General features: G+C 42.7%; 1 protein-coding gene across 1 annotated transcript in view; it reads right to left on the bottom strand.

Moving 5' to 3' along the window:
• rnf139 (ring finger protein 139) overlaps window positions 1-21,017 on the bottom strand; it is a 38,806-nt gene extending 17,789 nt beyond the window's left edge. The window contains exon 1 of the mRNA XM_067979754.1: window positions 20,507-21,017. Coding sequence (XP_067835855.1) covers window positions 20,507-20,669 — 163 coding nt within the window. The 5' untranslated portion in view covers window positions 20,670-21,017. The remainder of the gene's footprint in view (window positions 1-20,506) is intronic.
• Window positions 21,018-21,767: the final 750 nt, after the last annotated feature.

Genomic DNA, 21,767 nt, shown 5'->3' on the forward strand with positions numbered 1-21,767 from the left:
AACGCACAAGGGAGAAAGGAATAGAAGAACATGCTGATAGGGTTAGATGAAGTAGGGAGGGAGGAAGCGCCCGTGGAGCACAAACACCAGCATGGACCTGTTGGACCGAATGGCCTGTTTCTGTGCTGTACATTCTATGTAATTCTACGTAGATAGCTTGGGTCTAAACATTTAATCCAACCACCTGTATTCATTTCTAGGGATTGACTAGTGAACTCTGCGCAGCTGACAGTGAAATCAGCTTGGACCAGCTCTGACCACAGATTTCTGCTCTTCCTCAAACAACTTCTAAATATATATCACTCACAAAAAATTTTTTTTCCTCCAGCATGGTGGTAAATATTGCAGGTTATCCCATAAGAAACATTCTGTAATCCAAAAGAATAAGGACAAGAACAGAAGGTAATTTCTTCAGCCCAGAGATGAAATGTTGTTCACCTACTGAACCAACTCAATGTTTCTTAGTGTTGAGCAGTGGTTTAGTTAGCAAACAGTGCAGAGGTCAAAGTTTAATTATATTTCAAACTGCAACTCATAACGTAATGCAAATGTTTGGCTTTCTTTTTAAGTGGGATTGTTAGGGCTTTTAAGTCACACGTCAAGAAAATCTGTTGGCTGCTGACTTTCTCTATATTTCAAATACCTGTAACTGTTGTTTCAAAGATTGTTGAAAGAAATTTGCCCAGATTAAACATGCCTGTAGTTATGTGACACCAAGACAAGGAATAGGCACATAATTTTAATCTACTAGCAGATCTCACATGGCATTGCTTAAGTTGTCAGATACAGTGTTTTATAACAATAGAGGTGTTTATGCCATGTAAGGATATCAGGACCACTGACTTAGTGACTGTACAAGTCAAATTCCATTTTTATTAATTGGTATTGAGATTTTTACTGGTGCTTTGGGGGATTAATTCCATGACTCTGCAATATTCCATGTAAGCCATAAATGGGTGGCCTTTATTTTATTCTTTGCCTGTGTATTTAATTTTTATTCTTACCAGCTTTAAAGCTGAGAATACAAAGCAAGATGATATGCAAAATGTACCAATTGTAGTTCTACATGTTATTTAGCAGCACTGGGTAGGGTGAGAGGCATTTAGTTCATTGGAGGACATGGTCTTAGGTTTTGGTAGCACTGTGGTGGGAATCCTAGAGTTTGGCAGCACTGTGGTAATACTGTGAGGATTTGGTAGTGAAAATGATCTTTTAGTAAGGCATCACAGTGGAGGAAGAAACTGGGATTTGACAGAACTAGGGATATCACTGGTGGCTGTATGTTGGTCAGAAATGAGGAGCAGGAAGGCTTGGGCTTGACATTACTGGTTGGCAGCATCCCAGATCTGGCAGCACTGGTTTGTAACTTCCCAAGAGTCATATGCTAACATTAAAATTGGCATTTTGTTATTGAATCTTGGAAGTGTTTGTGTCTTGCAGCTTCTCTTTCCCCTTTGACACAACCTGTGTCTCAAAGGCATTAGTAATTAGAATGGGGGGGGGGGGGGGGGGGACTCTGAACAGGTAATCAGCAACTGTAGAAATCAATGTGGGGGGGGGCAGCAGCAAGGAAGTTTACCTTCCTCCCAGTATCAAATTTCTGCTTAGTGGGGGAGGGAGGAATTTCACTTTATCCACAGCCTTATGTCATTTTAGCAGAGGGGCAGTGTCCTACACTCGGAGAATTTATAGAAACGTCTTGCATTGACACACGATTGGTGCATCAAGACACGATTATCTGGGGTTCCAGCAGGACTAGTGTTTTTGCTAGTTTCAATGGAGATGTGTGAGGTTTTGTCAGGAGATTGCTTTCTAGCAAGAAGGGATGAAGCAGTGAAAATTCAGTGATGAAGTGACAATGGTGATAACCAGGAATCGACTCCAGGAAGCAAGTGCCTTTTTGAGAATTGCTGCCTATAGTTCTGGTTTATGTTGGTTGGGATAATGAATTATTCTGAATTATTTTACTTACAAGATTAGTGATATTCCAAAAATACTTCACTGTCACAGGATAATCTAAAATCCAGGAAGTAGTCATATAATGTTGCAGAGCCACATATTGCAATCCAGTAGAAACTGCTCAAACATTGGAGGGGAGCCACCCAGTGTCTTTATAGTGGAACTGCATGCCAACGAGGCTAAAACACAGTAATAGTCAAGAGCTTTGCTCCCGACGTTATAGAATCATAGAAAGGTTACAGCACGGAAGGGGGCCATTCGGTCCACTGAGTCCACGCCGGCTCTATGCAAGAGCAATCCAGCTAGTCCCACTCCCCCACCCTATTCCTACAATTTTCTTCCTTTCAAGTACTTATCCAATTCCCCTTTGAAGGCCATGATTGAATCTGCCTCCACCACCCCCTCGGACAGTGCATTCTAGATCCTAATCACTTGCTGTGTAAAAACGGTTTTCCTCATGTCACCTTAAGTTCTTTTGCCAATCACCTTAAATCTATGCCCTCTGGTTCCTGACCCTTCTGCCAATGGGAACAGTTTCTCTCTATCTACTTTGTCTTGACCCATCATGTTTTTGAATACCTCTAGCAAATCCCTTTGCTACCTTCTCTGTTCCAAGGAGAACAACCCCAGCTTCTCCAGTCTATCCAAGTAACTAAAGTCCCTCATCCCTGGAATCATTCTAGTAAATCTCTTCTGCAGCCTCTAAGGCCTTCACATCCTTCCTGAAGTCCAGTGCCCAGAACTGGACACAATACTCCAGTTGTGGCCATACCAGTGTTTTATGAAAGGTTCATCTTTACTTCCTTACTTTTGTGCTCTATGCCTCTATTTATAAAGCCCCATATGCTTTTTTAACCGCTTTCTCAACCTGCCCTGCCACCTGCAATGATTTGTGCACATATACCCCCAGATCTCTGTTCCTTTACCCCTTTTAGAATTGTGCAGTTTAGTTCATATTGCCTCTCATTTTTCCTACCGAAATGCATCACCTTGCATTTTTCTGCATTAAATTTCATCTGCCACGTGTCCGCCCATTCCACCAGCCTCTCAATATCCTCTTGAAGTCTATCACTATCCTCCTCACTGTTCACTACCCTTCCAAGTTTTGTGTCATCTGTAAATTTTGAAATTGTGCCACGTATACCCAAGTTAAAGTCATTAATATATATCAAAAAAAGGCTAAGGCTACCAAGATCACACACAACTACAGGCATAACCAGCACTATAGATACAGGTTGATTCACTCAATTTTTAATATATAACTAGTCAACCTCCTATGGTGTTGCACATGAGTATTCAGGACCGATTTAATTGTTCTCATTTATTGGAGAGGTTTTGGGGTTGAAAGCTCAGCTCAGGTCAAATAGGGGACCAAGGTTGTGAACAGTCCGATTCAGCTTCAGACAGTGGCCAGGGAGGGGGATGGAGTTGGTGGATAGGGAACGGAGTTTGTGGCGGGGGCCGAAGTCAATGGCTTTGGTCTTCCCAATATTTAATTGGAGGAAATTTCTGCTCATCCAATACTGAATGTCAAACAAGTAGCATGCCAAATCAGGCAGTGGAGGGGTCGAGAGAGGTGGTGGTGAGGTGGAGCTGGGTGTCATCAGCATACATTTTGAATTTGATATTGTGTTTGCGGATGATGTCGCCAAAGGGCAGCATGTAGATGAGAAATAGGAAGGGGCCAAGGATAGATCCTTGGGGGACCCCAGTGTGGGAGAGGGAAAAGAAAAGGAGATTTGCTGGTCATGACTGGATAGATAGGAATGGAACCAGGTGAGGGCAGTCCCACCCAGCTGGACAACGGAGGAGAGGCATTGGAGAAGAATGGTGTGGTCAAGTGTCAAAAGCTGCAGACAAGTCGAGAAGGATGAGGAGGGATAGTTCACCACAGTCAGTCATATAGGATGTAATTTGTGACTTTGATAGGGCCGTTTCAGTACTGGGGAAAGGGCGGAAACCTGATTGGAGGGGTTCAAACATGGGAAAGATGGGTATGGATTTGGAAGGCGACAAATTCAAACCAACAAAGGTTTTTATGTTGCTCTTTGTTCCTGGCTAAGGGTTAGTTTTTCTCTTTGCTGTAACAGACTTCTATTTCTCATTCTATTAAGGATTTTTAAAACATTTTTGGTTTAATTTCAGCCTTTCAATTTTTAGATGGAATGGGAGTTGTATTCTCGTGATGGGTTTACCACATTCAGATCAGATATTATAATGTAATGTTAGATTACCAACACAAGTGCAGTTCCAATGGAATGTTGCAACCACACAGCATTTTTAATCTCTAATAGATTTAGAATTCTAAACTAACCAAAGCTAATTTATAACTGAAGTCTTACACCATGTTGTATCCAGTTCAGTGATTTATGGTGACTGATTAAGTCAAATTGCAATTTCTTCTATTGTAATCTGAAATGCGTGAGGATCTGAATTTGAAATGGTCAACTTTTCACTGAAAATTATAAATCAGTGGCCTTTGTTATTATATGTTCCTTTAACTATGTACTCAATTTTTACCCTTTAGTTTTTTGAAGCCTAGGTTACATGGTACAATGGTAGGCAAGATGCATCAGATTGGAGGTAGTACATGGCAGCACTATGGAGGGCTCCTGGGTTTGGAATCACAGAAGAGGTTCCTATGGTTTTTCCAACACTGAAGGAGGAAAATTTGGTTGGAGGAAGGAGGCCGGGGGGGGGGGGGGGGGGGGGGGGTGGAAATGAGCATAGGGTTTCCTTCAGTTGGAAATTCCTGAAGTCTGGCAGCACTGGGAAGCGTACAGAAGGCAGCTGATAATTTTACTACAAAATATTTTTCCATATTTACTGAAGATGCATAACTGCATAATTAAATGTTTTTATAAAATGAATTAAGAAAAGAAAGCACAGGTTATCCAATCAGTGCCTCTTTCTCACCACAATGGATCCTCTTTCTCTGAAATGTATCACACATGTATCATCTTGTAGATTTTTGCAATGAAAAAAAAATAAATCTTTTGCAGACATCCTCCTCAAATTCCAAGATTTCTTTTCAAATGATAACAATGAAGCACGGGTGTTGTTAATCGCACCCTTTCCCTTGTGTTTTTCTGTCTCTCTCTGCTCATTTATGTGATTGGAGTGTGTCTGAATCAAAACCAGACAGATACTTTTTTCTCATGTCCAGCACAAATTGTTTAAGATGACATAATATTAAACAGAAGTCAGAACAAACCTAGATTTTACTAGATCAAAAGGCTTTATTAAACTTACAGTCCCCATTCAAAATAAATGTCTCAAAATTCTAAGAGATATTGGGACCAATACCATTAGTTTGTACCAGGCTTCCATAATTCAGAAGATTTTATGCAAGGCTAGAGCCCTCCAATAACCCTGCCTTGTCAGCTGCTAGCTAAAATAGAAATACACACTAAAGAATCATTGCTGCTAGCCATAGTTATACCTCTATCTTTGCTTTGAAGTCCACAAAGGACGAAAAATCAAGAAGGAATGCTTCACAATTAAATACGGTAACCACAATGCTACCAATAACATATAGGTTTCAAACAGAGACTGCGTGATGACATACCAGCCAAGCACTCCATGCCCATTCAGGATATAGCCACACTGAAAGCATTCCTTAAAGGGACTCCCTGATGGGACAATTTTAAAAGCCACAGACCACTATACAAGTGATTAATAGCTCAGTGATCAATCCTAGTTGTCTAACCTGGATGGCTGAGAGTTTTCTCATATTTGTTCAACACAGTGAAAGAACATCCACTTCTATAACTTGTCTAGTCATGCATATTTTCCCCAAATGTAATTGGAGAAGGACAGAAAAACTTATTTACAGAGACATGAGTCAGATGGAGTCCTGGCCCAGATGCATATTCCATGTGCACTTGCTGCTCTAAGCCTTGCAGTGATCAATTTAAAGTGGGCACAATTCTAGCAAGCTATAAACTTCCACAAAGAAAAATGAAAACAGAGAATCTCTTGTGAAATCAGACACATCTCTGGCCTATCACATTCATGATCCAGTAATATAACCACTATGCTACTGTAATAGTAATCCAGAGATCTGGACTAATAATTCGGAGAATGCGAGTTCAAATCGTACCATGGCAGTTTGAGAATTTGAACTCAGGTTTTAAAAATCTGGAAATATAAAGATGGCATCAGCAGAAGTGATTATTGTAAAAACCCACCTGGATCACTAATGTCATTTAGGGAAGGAAACCTGCTGGCCTGTATGTGACTCCAGTCCCACTGCAATGTGGTAAGCTCTTAACTGTCCTCTGATGTGGCCTAACAAGCCACTCAGTTGAATCAAATCATTACAAAGAACAATAAGAACGCCCTACCCAATAGTATTATTGGAGCAGACCGTTGTGGTTCAAGAAGGATGCCCAACATTTTCTCCGGTTATGGGAAATAAATGACAGCTAGCAATGCACACATCACATGAATGAAATTTTTTAAAAATTCAACAGCAACAACCAGCATTCATATATATTTATATAGCTTCTTTAACATTGGAAATGTCTCAAGGCACTTTACATCAGTCTTATCAGACAGAAATTGACATAGCCAAATAAGGAGATATTAGGAGGGTTGACTAAAAAAGTGATCAAAGAGGCAGGTTTTAAGGAGGGTCTCAAAAAGGAGGAGAGAGGCAGAAAGGTTTGGGGAGGTAATTCCAGAGCTTCAGACCTAGAAGGCTGAAGGTGCCAAATGAAAACGTTAACAATGGCACTCAGACACAAAAATCAATTTTATAGGCAAGTTTATTTTAATCTGAAATATGACATTTTTCAATGTTTGTTAGAAAACTTATTTTGAGCTTGGAGTTGGCAGGCTGAGTTGAAAAAAAGGAAACATTTTTTCAAAAAAGTATTTTGATCAACTTGATTGGTTTGTTGCTGTTTCTTTATCGGAGTTGTTGCTGAGTGCACATTTTTGATGTGTAGTTTTTCTGAACTTCACAACAGTGGTTTTAATTCCAGCTTACTATTTGCTGATTGGTACAGTGTCCACACTATACAATGGCGATCTTTCTCAGTAATCGTTGATTGGTAGATTGGCTATCCATTCTGTTGTGAATATGTAATTTCAGCTAATAAAGTGCAATATTAGAAATTTGAATGAGTTATTGTGATAAAGTGTGACAAAGGAAGTGTGCACATATACACACACAGACAAAGTAAGTTGAAATAGTCTGAAAATGTTTTGCTGCTTTTCCTTAGAACTGCTTTTGCTCTTCTGATCTATCAGTACCAGTGATAGTACTTGAACAACATGTTGGCTTGAAATGTTTTATACTGGACTCTCTTCTGACAGATCTGGTAATGCATCTTGCTTCAACTATGCCTACTGCTCAGTTTCATAAAAATTCTGTCTACTGCAGTCTAAAGCATCCTGAGCCAGCTTTATCTCTGATTCATTTTAGTATCAATTACTCCACTAATCATATAACTGTACCCACTCTTTTGCTGATTCACCAGCTTCCTGTAAATTGCACATAACCTCTATTATTCATTGTTACATCATGATCTCCAAGTCCTTGATGGGGGAAATGAAAGTCTGGTTTCTTTCATTTCATTTGTTGGCTCAATCTTTTAATCAATTAATATTTCTAGCCTAACTCAGTCAATCAAAACTCTTGGCTTTGCTATGTCATCTGACTTCAGGTGGGATCCCCATATCATCTCCATTGCTAAAGCTGCCTCCAAGAAGCTTAGATTGTACCAAGCTCTTCCCTCCCCTCCACCCCCCCCCCCCCCCAACAACTGAAATATACACAGCTGAAGTCCATCCAACACTTGAATACAGCCTCCATATCTGATGAAACTCAGGAAACAAAAAAAAGATGGTCATTGGATAGGCGATCCCACCAACCTCTAGTTTTGAACCTCTCTATTACAATCTTTCTTGTCCATTTCATCAATACCACTGCTAGTGTTCTTTTGAACTTCCTCTCATTCCTCTGAAGCTGCAAATATATGATCCCACATGCTTTTTCTCCTCCCTCTTTCCTTAGTTTTGAAATCAAGATTAATCAGTCTCCTTCTCTCTAACTAACTATTTACAATGATTTTGGCAAAACAATTTCCATCTTCCTGACTGTACCAATAGTGGGACGGTCATATGAATTTTTTTTTGGGGTGGGGAGTGGGAAAGACGACAGCAGTTTTTTCCCCCCCAAAAGAAAAATCATACCTATTATCATCATTTGTTAGCACAGCTATTAAATTACTTTTTAATGGAGCAAACAATCAATGCTTAGTTCTGGTACATTCCTCCTTTTCTCCATTTGGTTTTTTTGCAAGTTCAAATTATCAAAATCAGTGCCCACCTTCACAAATGAAGTAACAGTACAAAACCAAGAGTTAAACATCTAATTTAAGGTCATAAAGCATAGAATCAGAAAAGGTTATCCACCCCATCCAACCAGTTCTGTCCACACGTTCCACTCTTACTCTACACAACCCATTTAGTCTTCCAAGGAAAGCTTTGTAAAGTTTCACACTGAAACTCTCCCACCAAAAGGTAAGTTAAACAAAACTCCAGAATATCCACTTATTCATCCTTGACATGACGTTACCATGATCCTAGCAGCTCAGGAACTACCATGTTTCTCATTACATTCAATCATTTCTATCTGTACTTTTAAATTAATTCTTAATCAAATATTCATCTGGGGCTTTTTAAAAAAAAAATCAACACAGCATTAACTGTTTACCTGGTACTCTAATCTACATATTCCTATAAAATTGATATAGCTCAAATCCACCAATGAGAGCAGCACTGAGGTCAATTCTTTTCTAAACTTCAGTCATGTCAAATTAAAACAGATAAGCTCTATTAAAAAATAGAGCCAGAAATACATTGTAGCAGCAAATTCAAATAGCCTAATAGTTGAGATAGAGTGCTTTAATGAGTAAATAATGATTTTTTAAAAACTCTAGCAGAGATAGGTTAGTAATAATGACTTTGTAATAGTTAATTTTGACAATCAATATTGACGATCATGAAGCTTCACGGTATGCAACTAAGGAGCTCACTATGACAAAAAAGCATGGACGCTCGGATACATTATCTATTCCTCAATATTTAAAAAACAGCAAAAAGAACCTCAGTTCTGAGAGTTTCCCTTCATAACTTAAAACAGCCTCAGCTCCTTGAATTACCTTTAGTCCTCTGCAATGCACCAATGCTGTTTTGAAGTAGGGTACCCAAAACTGCATTTAGTAATTGGCAAGAATTTTGAGTATAGTTTTTCGCAAAAATTTGAATCACGAACTTTAATGAACCTCCCAACAATAATGCACGTGTAAAGGCACAGTATATTCAAATTTAAGGCTTCACAGTATCCACACAAGCCTAGCAGTAGAAAAATCTCTTCAAAATCATAACCTTTAGAAAACAATTTTGAAATCTTAGTTGATTCAAAGCATTTTTCTTTAATGGCAAAATTATTTTGGTTGCACTTTAAAAGAAATTGTTTGACTACATGTCTCACCAAAACCTTTAACATTGACAAATATACTGGACCATGAAGAATAAATTTCTCAACAATTTCTGTGGAAAAATGGTTAAAAGATCTCAAAACTTGACAGCTACACTTGGTCTTGATTCACTGTTTTCAATATCACAGGAAACCAACTAGTAACATATTACAAGTCTCATATCTGCATGCATTCCTGTCAAGTTTCTCCATTATAAATTCCCACGAACAGGTTTATAATGGAATCTGCCTATGTAAATTTGTCACACTGTATTTACAGCCTTCCCTGAGTGTAGTTACTGCAGTGCTATCATGTAATTAAACATGACAAGTTTACATAGGCAGTTTCCATTGTAAGTGTGAACATTCAAATTTATAATGAAAATATAAAAATGGGGACGGAATATATGACTTTAAAATGAGGACAGAATTGCATCTGTGCATCTTAATTTACTTATCCCCCACCCTCTGATCCCATTTCACCTGAAGGTTACGTTGGGTCTTGCAACACCACAGCAGATTAATCTAATTAATTTTTTTAGTCAAATTTCTAACACTAACTTCTGGGGTACACCATTGTTCACATCTCCCAGTCCAAAAAGTAGCATGTTTTATGTCCTTTAGCCATCTTCCTATTCACACTGCAAAACTGCAGTTGATGTAATATACCTTAAATTTGATCAAGCTTACCCACTACAGATGTTAGGTTGACTGGTCTATAGTTACTCAGTTTTCCCCCCTTCTTTCCTCTTGAACAAAGGTGTTACAGTGATATCTCGCTAGTCCTCTGGCACAACTTACAAATCCAAGGATGTATGAAAGTGTGGTCAGAACCTCTGCTATTTCCTCTGACTTCCTTCAACATTCCACCAACATTTCCATTACTACATGTACGCTGACGACGCCCAGCTCTACCTCACAACCATCTCTCTCGACCCCTCTACAGTCTCTGATTTGTTACATTGCTTGTCTGACATCCAGTACTGGATGAGTAGAAATTTCCTCCAACTAAATATTGGGAAGACCGAAGCCATTGTCTTCGGTTCCCTAGCCACTGACTCAATCCCTCTCCCTGGTCATCATCTGAGGCTGAACCAGACCGTTCGCAACCTTGGCGTCCTATTTGACTGAGATGAGCTCCCGACCACATATCCGCTCCATCACTAAGACCGCCTACTTCCACCTCCGTAACATCGCCCGGCTCCGCTCTTGCCTCGGGAATGCTTCAATTTTAAAATTTTCACGCTTGTTTTCAAATCCCTCTGTGGCCTCGCCCCTCCCTATCTCTAATCTCCTCCAGCCCTACAACCCTCCAAGATCTCTGCGTTCCTCCAATTCTGGTCTTTTGCGTACCCTCGATTTTAATCGCTCCACCAGTGGCGGCCGTGCCTTCAGCTGCCTAGGCCCCAAGCTCTGGAATTCCCTCCCTAAAAGCTCTACACCCCTCTCTCTTCCTTTAAGACGCTCCTTAAAACCTACTTCTTTGACCAAGCTTTTGGTCACCTGTCCTAATATCTCCTTATGTGGGTCGGTGTTAAATTTTGTTTGATAACACTCCTGTGAAGCGCTTTGGGACGTTTTACTACATTAAAAGTTGCTGTACTTTTGTATTTATAGTTATATCAAATTGCTCCACCTCTTCCTCTTGTATGCTTCCACTATCACTTTCACTATCACTTTTGGAAAAACTGATGCAAAGTACTCATTTAGTAGCCTCACCACTCCAACCTCTGAGAAGGTTCCTTTTGTCTCTCTAATCCATCCTTCCTTTTAACTGGTTACTTTTTACATCTTTACAAAATCCTTTATTTCACTTTATGCTACCTGTCATACCTTCTTTACACCCCTTTGTAACCTCATGCCTCCCTTCTATTTTTTATACTCCATTTAATTTTCTTTCGTACTAGCTTTAGATGGGGAGTACACCTCAAGTTCCATTCTAATTTTCTCTACGCATCCAATGGACTACAACGTTTAGTACCTTCCATTTATTTCTTGTGTGAATAAGTCCTTCCTCTCTCTCATTTGTGGCTGTACCCTATCTTTCTACAAAAAACAGTAGCAGTTCTTCTTATTCCTTAACTCTCACCAAATAGATTGTTTTTTCAGCACCCCCTATATAATCTTTATGCTCTAGTGCTGTAATGTAATCTTTGAATAATACTGCCATCCATCCTCCCTTTTTCCTTCCAGAGAATTTTGTAACCAGAAATGTTTAATTCCCAGTCCTGACCCAGCTTAAACCAAATCTCCGTTAATGCAATTATATCATACCCTCATAGTAATTTGTGCCTCCATGTCACCAAATTTATGCAAAATATGCTTTGTACATTTACATATATGCAACTCAAACTTGTCCCTGGATGATTAGCAATCTTATTTTTAATTCACCATCTTGATTAACCTTTATTACTTACCTATTTTTTTCCCCATCTTTCCTACCCCTCTTGGTATCCCACTTTGTCTTTTTTTCCCACCCTCATCATATTAATTACACCTCCTCCCAACCCACATATAGCACTACTCTCCCTACACAAGTACGCTGGTTCCAACCCTGTTCAAATGAAATCCACTCATCGCGTATAGACCACTCTTGCCACACTCCCTCCTTTACTAACGGTCGGTTGATAGTGAGGAGGAAAGCTGTAGAGTGCAGGAAGATATCACTGGAATGGTTAGGTGGGAAGAAAAGTGGCAAATGGAATTCAATCCAGAGACATGTGAGGTAACGCATTTGGGGAGGGCAAACAAGTAAAAAGGAGTACACAATAAATGGGAGGATACTGAAGGGTGTAGAGGAAGTGAGGGACCTTGGAGTGCATGTCCACAGATCCCTGAAGGTTGTTAAAGGAAAGTATTGCCATATGCCGCCTTATTAGCCAAGGCACAGAACATAAGAGCAGGGAGGTTATGCTGGAACTGTATAAAACACTGGTTAGGCCACAGCTTGAGTACCGTGTACAGTTCTGGTCACCACATCACAGGAAGGATGTAATTGCATTAAAGAGGGTACAGAGGAGATTTACAAGGATGTTGCCAGGACTGGAGAATTTTAGCTAATAGGAAAGATTGGATAGGCTGGGGTCTTTCTCTTTGGAACAGAGGAAGCTGAGGGGTGATTTAATTGAGGTGTACAAAATTATGAAAGGCCTAAATACAGTGGATAGGGAGGACCTATTTCCTTTGGCAGAGAGGTCAATAACCTGGGGGCATAGATTTAAAGTGATTGGTAGAAGGATTAGAGGGGAGCTGTGGAAATTATTTTTCACCCAGAAGGTGGTAGGGTCTGGAACTCACTGCCTGAGAGGATGGTAGAGGCAGAAACCCTCAACTCATTTAAAAAGTACCTGGATGTGCACCTGAAGTGCCGTGACCGACAAGGCTACGGACCAAGCGCTGGAAAGTGGGATTAGGCTGGATGGCTCATTTTCGGCTGGCACAGACACGATGGGCTGAATGGCCTCCTTCTGTGCAATAAATTTTCTATGATTCTAGGTACCTGGCAGCAGGAATAATTCTGAGATTACTACCCCTGAGGTGCTGCTCTTTTAATCTATCTCCTAATCCCTGAAACACCTTTTTGAAGGACCTCAATTCCAACCCTTCATTAGTTTCAATATGAACCACCACTTCTGGTTGTACCCTATCTCTCTCCAAAATATTTTGTACCAGCTCTAACATCTCACTTACTCTGGCACATGAGAAGCAACACATCATTTGGAACATGAGGACTGTAGCAATTCAAGAAGCCCAAAATCACGTTCTCAAAGGCAACTAGGGATGGGCAGTAAATGCCAACTTTGTCAGTAATGCCCATATCCCCAGAATGAATTAAAAAACTTTCAGCTGTAGTTACAAAGGTACCTGTCTATTCCCTTGAATATGAAATCTCCTATTGCTACTGTGTTACTTCACTTCCCCCACTTTATCAACCACTTGCTCCACAACATTGATTGCCATCATCATTCTTCAAGTTGATGCTAATGGCACTGGTATTCTCTCATTTATCAAGTCAGCACCTAGGAGATCCCTGCATTACCTCCCATCTCCTCTTCCTACCCTGATGGATGGTCCACTTCCATTCCTCACTAACTCACTGTGTCTACAAGGTAAGCACTTTGTGGAATATGCATGCAGGATCCCTTCAGCCTCCCATGCGACAAAATGTTCCAAGCTGGTCCTGAAGCTCACAAACTTTGAGCTTGAGCTCATGCATTCAGAGACACTTCCTACAATCCCGAAACACTACACTTGTGTTTCCCTCCCTCCCTCCTCCTCCTCTAACCAAAAAAAGAGGCACTGTGAGGAGGACAAGCAAGTTGACTAGGAGGAGGATCGAGCTACTGCAGCTGCTGGAGGCACAAAGTCACAGCCAACAGGTAAGTGACTGGCTGGTGACTGGTAAGTAGTTTTTCTTTCCTTTTTTTTGACATTGTAGTTGTTGTTAAGCTAACTTAAGGGTTAAGTCATGGCAGGAGATCCCAGACCCGTGTCATGTTCCTCTTGTGGGATGTGGAAATTCAGGGATCCTTCCTGTGTCCCTGGTTCCTTCACCTGCGGGAAGTGTGTCCAGCTGCAGCTACTGTTTGACCGCTTGACGACTCTGGAGCTGCGGATGGACTCACTTTGGGGCATCCGCGATGCTGAGGAAGTCGTGGATAGCATGTTCAGTGAGTTGGTCACACCACAGATAAAAATTACTGAGGGAGAGAGTGAATGGGTGACCAACAGACAGAGGAAGAGTAGGAAGGCAGTGCAGGGGTCCCCTGCGGTCATCTCCCTCCAAAACAGGTATACAGTTTTGGATACTGTTGGGGGAGATGGCTCACCAGGGGAAGGTGACAGCGGCCAGGTTCATGGCAGCGTGGCTGGCTCTGCTGCACAGGAGGGCAGGAAAAAGAGTGGCAGAGCTATAGTGATAGGGGACTTGATTGTAAGGGGAATAGACAGGCGGTTCTGCGGACGCAACCGAGACTCCAGGATGGTATGTTGCCTCTCTGGTGCAAGGGTCAGGGATGTCGCGGAGCGGCTGCAGGAAATTCTGGAGGGGGAGGGTGAACAGCCAGTTGTCGTGGTGCATATGGGTACCAACGATATAGGTAAAAAACGGGATGAGGTCCTACAAGCTGAATTTAGGGAGTTAGGAGTTAAACTAAAAAGTAGGACCTCAAAAGGTAGTAATCTCAGGATTGCTACCAGTGCCACGGGCTAGTCAGAGTAGGAACGACAGGATAGCTAGGATGAATACGTGGCTTGAGAGATGGTGCAAGAGGGAAGGATTCAAATTCCTGGGCCATTGGAACCGGTTCTGGGGGAGGTGGGACCAGTACAAATTGGACAGTCTGCATCTGGGCAGGACTGGAACCAATGTCCTAGGGGGAGTGTTTGCTAGTGCTGTTGGGGAGGGTTTAAACTAATGTGGCAGGGGGATGGGAACCAATGCAGGAAGTCAGTGGGAAGTAAAGTGGTGACAGAACAAAAGGCAGTAAGGGAGAGTGTACAAAACATGACCGGACAGATGGTCTGAGAAAGCAGGGCAAAGACCAAGGGAAGTCTAGATTAAACTGCATTTATTTCATGCAAGAAGTCTGATGGGCAAGGCAGATGAACTCAGGGCATGGATGGGTACATGGGACTGGGATGTTATAGCTATTACTGAAACATGGCTAAGGGAGGGGCAGGACTGGCAGCTCAATGTTCCAGGGTACAGATGCTATAGGAAAGATAGAGCAGGAGGTAAGAGAGGAGGGGGAGTTGCGTTCTTGATTAGGGAGAACATCACGGCAGTAGTGAGAGGGGATATATCCGAGGGTTCGCCCACTGAGTCTATATGGGTAGAACTGAAAAATAAGAAGGGAGAGATCACTGATAGGATTGTACTAGACCCCCAAATAGTCAACAGGAAATTGAGGAGCAAATATGTAAGGAGATTACAGACAGCTGCAAGAAAAATAGGGTGGTAATAGTAGGGGACTTTAACTTTCCCAACATTGTCTGGGACAGCCATAGCATTAGGGGCTTGGATGGAGAGAAATTTGTTGAGTGTATTCAGGAGGAATTTCTCATTCACTATGTGGATGGCCCGACTAGAGAGGGGGCAAAACTTGACCTCCTCTTGGGAAATAAGGAAGGGCAGGTGACAGAAGTGTTAGTGAGGGATCACTTTGGGACCAGTGATCATAATTCTATTAGTTTTAAGATAGCTATGGAGAAGGATAGGTCTGGCCCAAAAGTTAAAATTCTAAATTGGGGAAAGGCCAATTTTGATGGTATTAGACAGGAACTTCCAGAAGTTGATTGGGAAAGTCTGTTGGCAGGCAAAGGGACGTCTGGTAAGTGGGTGGCTTTCAAAAGTGTGTTAACCAGGGTTCAGGGTAAGCACATTCCTTATAAAGTGAAGGGCAAGGCTGGTAGAAATAGGGAACCTTGGATGACTCAGGAGATTGAGGCCCTAGTCAAAAAGGAGGCATATGACATGCATAGGCAGCTGGGATCAAGTGGATCCCTTGAAGAGTATCGAGATTGCCAGAGTAGAGTTAAGAGAGAAATCAGGAGGGCAAAAAGGGGACATGAGATTGCTTTGGCAGATAAGGCAAAGGAGAATCCAAAGAGCTTCTACAAATACATAAAGGGCAAAAGAGTAACTAGGGAGAGAGTAGGGCCTCTTAAGGATCAACAAGGTCATCTATGTGCGGAACCACAAGAGATGGGTGAGATCCTGAATGAATATTTCACATTGGTATTTACGGTTGAGAAAGGCATGGATGTTAGGGAACTTGGGGAAATAAATAGTGATGTCTTGAGGAGTGTACATATTACAGAGAGGGAGGTGCTGGAAGTCTTAACGCGCATCAAGGTAGGTAAATCTCCGGGACCTGATGAAATGTATCCCAGGACGTTATGGGAGGTTAGGGAGGAAATTGCGCGTCCCCTAGCAGAGATATTTGAATCATCGACAGCTACAGGTGAGGTGCCTGAAGATTGGAGGGTAGCAAATGTTGTGCCTTTGTTTAAGAAGGGCGGCAGGGAAAAGCCTGGGAACTACAGGCCTGTGAGCCTGACATCTGTAGTGGGTAAGTTGTTAGAGGGTATTCTGAGAGACAGGGTCTACAGGCATTTGGAGAGGCAGGGACTGATTAGGAACAGTCAGCATGGTTTTGTGAGAGGAAAATCATGTCTCACGAATTTGATTGAGTTTTTTGAAGGGGTAACCAAGAAGATAGATGAGGGCTGTGCAGTAGACGTGGTCTACATGGACTTCAGCAAAGCCTTTGACAAGGTACCACATGGTAGGTTGTTACACAAGGTTAAATCTCACGGGATCCAAGGTGAGGTAGCCAATTGGATACAAAATTGGATTGACGACAGAAGACAGAGGGTGGTTGTACAGGGTTGTTTTTCAAACTGGAGGCCTGTGACCAGCGGTGTGCCTCAGGGATCGGTGCTGGGTCCGCTGTTATTTGTTATTTATATTAATGATTTGGATGAGAATTTAGGAGGCATGGTTAGTAAGTTTGCAGATGACACCAAGATTGGTGGCATTGTGGACAGTGAAGAAGGTTATCTAGATTGCAACGGGATCTTGATAAATTGGGCCAGTGGGCCGATGAATGGCAGATGGAGTTTAATTTAGATAAATGTGAGGTGATACATTTTGGTAGATCAAATCGGGCCAGGACCTACTCCGTTAATGGTAGGGCGTTGGGGAGAGTTATAGAACAAAGAGATCTAGGAGTACAGGTTCATAGCTCCTTGAAAGTGGAGTCACAGGTGGACAGGGTGGTGAAGGCGGCATTCGGCATGCTTGGTTTCATTGGTCAGAACATTGAATACAGGAGTTGGGATGCTTTGTTGAAGTTGTACAAGACATTAGTAAGGCCACACTTGGAATACTGTGTACAGTTCTGGTCACCCTATTATAGAAAGGATATTATTAAACTAGAAAGAGTGCAGAAAAGATTTACTAGGATGCTACCGGGACTTGATGGTTTGACTTATAGGGAGAGGTTGGATAGACTGAGACTTTTTTCCCTGGAGAGTAGGTGGTTTCGGGGTGATCTTATACAAGTCTATAAAATAATGAGGGGCATAGATAAGGTAGATCGTCAAAATCTTTTCCCAAAGGTAGGGGAGTCTATAACGAGGGGGCATAGATTTAAGGTGAGAGGGGCAATTTTTTCACTCAAAGGGTGGTGAGTGTCTGGAACGAGCTGCCAGAGGCAGTAGTAGAGGCGGGTACAATTTTGTCTTTTAAAAAGCATTTGGACAGTTACATGGGTAAGATGAGTATAGAGGGATATGGGCCAAGTGCAGGCAATTGGGACTAGCTTAGTGGTATAAACTGGGCAACATGACATGTTGGGCCGAAGGGCCTGTTTCCATGTTGTAAACTTCTATGATTCTACACTTGAGGCATTCTAGCCACATGAGTATCCACAACAGACGTTATCATTTGAAATGCACCCAAGATAGGATTTTTTTCCCCACAATCACTCACACTAATAAGCAACATGTACTAACTCAACAGAACTCACTTCTTTCCTCCAAGATGAATTAATCCACAATTATCCTCTTCAATAGAGCTGTAACTCAAGGAGCATACAGGATAAGATAAGGCAAAAAAGGGAAGCTTATATCAGATACCAAGAGCTCAATACTGCAGAAAGCCTAGGAGTATAGAAAGTGCAGGGGTGAAATTAAGAAGGAAATTAGGAAAGTAAAGAGCGCATGAAAAAATATTGGCAAGTAAAATGAAGGAAAACCCAAAAATGTTTTATCAATACATAAAGAGCAAGAGGATAACTAAGGAAAGAGTAGGGCCCTTTAGAGACCAAAAAGTAACCTATGTGTGGAGGTGGAAGATGTGGGAATGGTTCTGAATGAATACTTTGCGTCTGTCTTCACAAAAGAGGGGGACGATATGGAGACTGTAGTTAAGGAAGAGGAGTGTGAAATATTGGATGGGATAAACAGTGAGAGGGGAAGTATTAAGGGGTTTAGCATCTTTGAAAGTAGATAAATCACCAGGCCCGGATGAAATGAATCCCAGGCTGCTAAGAGAAACAAGGGAGGAAATAGCGGAGGCTCTAACCATCATTTTCCAATCCTCCCTGGCTACAGCTGTGGTGCCAGAGGATTGTCAGTCTAACCTGGGTGGTGGGCAAATTATTGGAATCAATTCTGAGGGACAGCATAAATCATTTAGAAAGGCACGGGTTAATCAAGGTCAGTCAGCATGGATTTGTTAAGGGAAGGTAGTGTCTGACTAACTTGATTGAATATTTTGAGCAGGTAACAAGGAGGGTTTTTGAGGGTAACGCATTTGATGTAGTGTACATGGATTTTAGCAAGGCTTATGACAAGGTCCCACATGGCAGGACTGGTCATAAAAGTAAAAGCTCATGGGATCCAAGGGAAAGTGGCTAGTTGGATCCAAAGTTGGCTCAGTGGCAGGAAGCAAAGGGTAATGGTTGATGGGTGTTTTTGCGACTGGCAGTCTGTTTCCAGTGGGTCCTGTAAGGCTCAGTACTAGGTCCCTTGCTTTTTGTGGTATATATTAATGATTTGCACTTGAATTTGTGAAGCTTGATCAAGAAGTTTGCAGATGATACAAAAATTGGCCGTGCGGTTGATAGTGAGGAGGAAAGCTGTAGACTGCAGGAAGATATCAATGGACTGATCAGGTGGGCAGAAAAGTGGCAAATGGAATTCAATCCAGAGAAGTGTGAGGTAATGCATTTGGGGAGGGCAAACAAGGGAAGGGAATACACAATAAATGGGAGGATACAGAGAGTTGTAGAAGAACAAAGAGACCTTGGAGTGCATGTCCACAGGTCCCTGAAGTTAGCAGGACAGGTAGATAAGGTGGTTAAAAAGGCATACGGGATACTTTCCTTTATCAGCCGAGGTGCAGAATATAAGAGCAGGAAGGTTATGCTAGAACTGTATAAAACACTAGTTAGGCCACAGCTTGAGTACAGTGTACAGTTCTGGTCACCACATTACAGGAAACGTGATTGCACTAGAGAGGGTACAAAGGATAGTTACAAGGATGTTGCTAGGGCTGGAGAACTTTAGCTATTTGAAAAGATTGGATAGGCTGGGATTGTTTTCTTTGGAACAAAGGAGGCTGAGGGGAGATTTAATTGAGGTATATAAAATTATGTCAGGACTAGGTAGAGTAGATAGGGAGGACCTATTTCCCTTAGCAGAAGGGTTAGTGACCAGGGGGCACAGATTTAAAGTAATTGGTAGAAGGATAAGATGGGAGCTGAGGAGAATTTTTTTCACCTAGAGGGTGGTGGGTGCCTGGAACTCACTGCCTGAAAGGGTGGCAGAAGCAGAAAACCTTAACTCATTTAAGAAGTACTTGGATGTGCACTTGAATTGCCGTAACTTACAGGGCTACGGACCAAGTGCCGGAAAGTGGGATTAAGCTGGATATCTTTTTCGGCCATTATGGACACGATGGGCCGTATGGCCTCTTCTGTGCCATAACTTTCTATGATTCTAACTCATTCAACAACTCCCTATTAAGAGCTCCAATTAATCCAAAGGAAGCCCCCTCCTCCCATCAGAGTACCAACAAATCTGATGGGGCACTCTGCTCCATTAGTCCTGAATTAATCCGTCAGGTCCTCCATATCCCTTCCCATTAGAGCTTCAACTATTGCAGCTCAGGTTATCAGTAGGGGGAAGAAAAATTCTGATCGAGTCAAATGAAATAAGGACTTGCCTTTCTCCTCCCTCCCCGCCAGATTAGGCCTGCAACTCGTCCATTGACGCCTCCATACACTTTCCCCATAGAGTTGCACCTGACCAAGCAAGAACTCTTCACCCTTCCTCATTAAAGCGGAACTAATCCTGACCAACTACTGCACCCTTCACTCCATTATGTGTTCAACTGATGCAGGAAGACCCATGTCCCCGGTGGGGCTCAGCTGACACCGTCCACAGAAACCCTCCGAACAAGTCACTATCCCGGCCCGCGCCCCTCCGGACTTGTTCTGTAAACTGCAACGGGTTCGGGCCGCCCTGCCTGGCACCGCAATCACTCACCCAGTAACCGCTGCGATACCTGTCGAGCCACCGCGGACAGGGTCTCGTCTCCGTCGTAGTAAGAGTTCAAGATGGCGTCGATGACGAAAATGCAGGGGACCCGCAGGGCCACGTCCAGGACCCCCCGGAGGTGACTCCCCATCGACACCCACTGCGAGGACATTGTCAACGGCCGTGCTGCCGGTCAGTGAAAGTCGGCTGCTCGTTGAAGGAGTCGCGCTGTCGGTCTGCCTGTGTACCGTGTACGCCTCTATCTGGCAGAGCTGTAGGTACCGGTGAGTCAGCTGTCGCCACTCGAGCGCCGCCCGGCCCCCGCCGTCGCTCGCCTCTGCCTTTCCATGGTCGAGCCCGCTCCCTCTCGCTCTCTCCCTCTCCGCACAACACGAAAGGCGGGTCACGCAACCAATCACGTCATAATCGGACTGATGAAGAATCTGAGGCGCAGCTGAGGGAGAGGCGGCGAGTCGCTTCGCGATCGGACGTACGATAGAATGTTCAACCTGCGGGCTGGGGGAGAGGGGGGGGGGGGGTGCACGTCTGTCACGTCACAATCGGACGTACGCAAAGAGGTTTTTTTCTTTTCAGGCGAAATGGTTCGCTCGCACAGCTCGAGTTTGCGCAGACGCGTGGTTTGGGGCTGCTTGTCCTGAACTTCAGGCTGAAGCGGTGTCGAGTGAGCACGTTGACATCGCTCTCTCGTGGTGCTGCTCGATTATTACATGATGTGGAGATGCCGGTGATGGACTGGGGTTGACAATTGAAAACAATTTTACAACACCAAGTTATAGTCCAACAATTTTATTTGAAAATCACAAGCTTTAGGAGGCTTCCTCCTTCCTCAGGTGAATGTCAAGAAATCGTCGAACCTTTGGCATTTATAAATCACAGAACAATACCTGGTGATTACAGATAATCTTTCCAACTGCTCGTTGCCAAGGCAATCAAAGTTTTCAGACAGAGAGGTGTTACCTACAGGGCCACCGAATATACAAACAACCAAAAAAAACAGAGAGGCAGAAACATAGAAACATCCGGAAGGACGAGAAAGACAGCAAATGACCCGTTATATTAAAAACAGATAACTTTTTTTCGCTGGTGGGGTTACGTGTAGCGTGACATGAACCCAAGATCCCGGTTGAGGCCGTCCTCATGGGTGCGGAACTTGGCTATCAATTTCTGCTCAACGATTTTGCGCTGTCGTGTGTCTCGAAGGCCGCCTTGGAGTACGCTTACCCGAAGGTCGGTGGCTGAATGTCCTTGA

Source organism: Heptranchias perlo, chromosome 3 (assembly GCF_035084215.1).
Source record: "Heptranchias perlo isolate sHepPer1 chromosome 3, sHepPer1.hap1, whole genome shotgun sequence".
NCBI classification, from domain to species: domain Eukaryota; kingdom Metazoa; phylum Chordata; class Chondrichthyes; order Hexanchiformes; family Hexanchidae; genus Heptranchias; species Heptranchias perlo.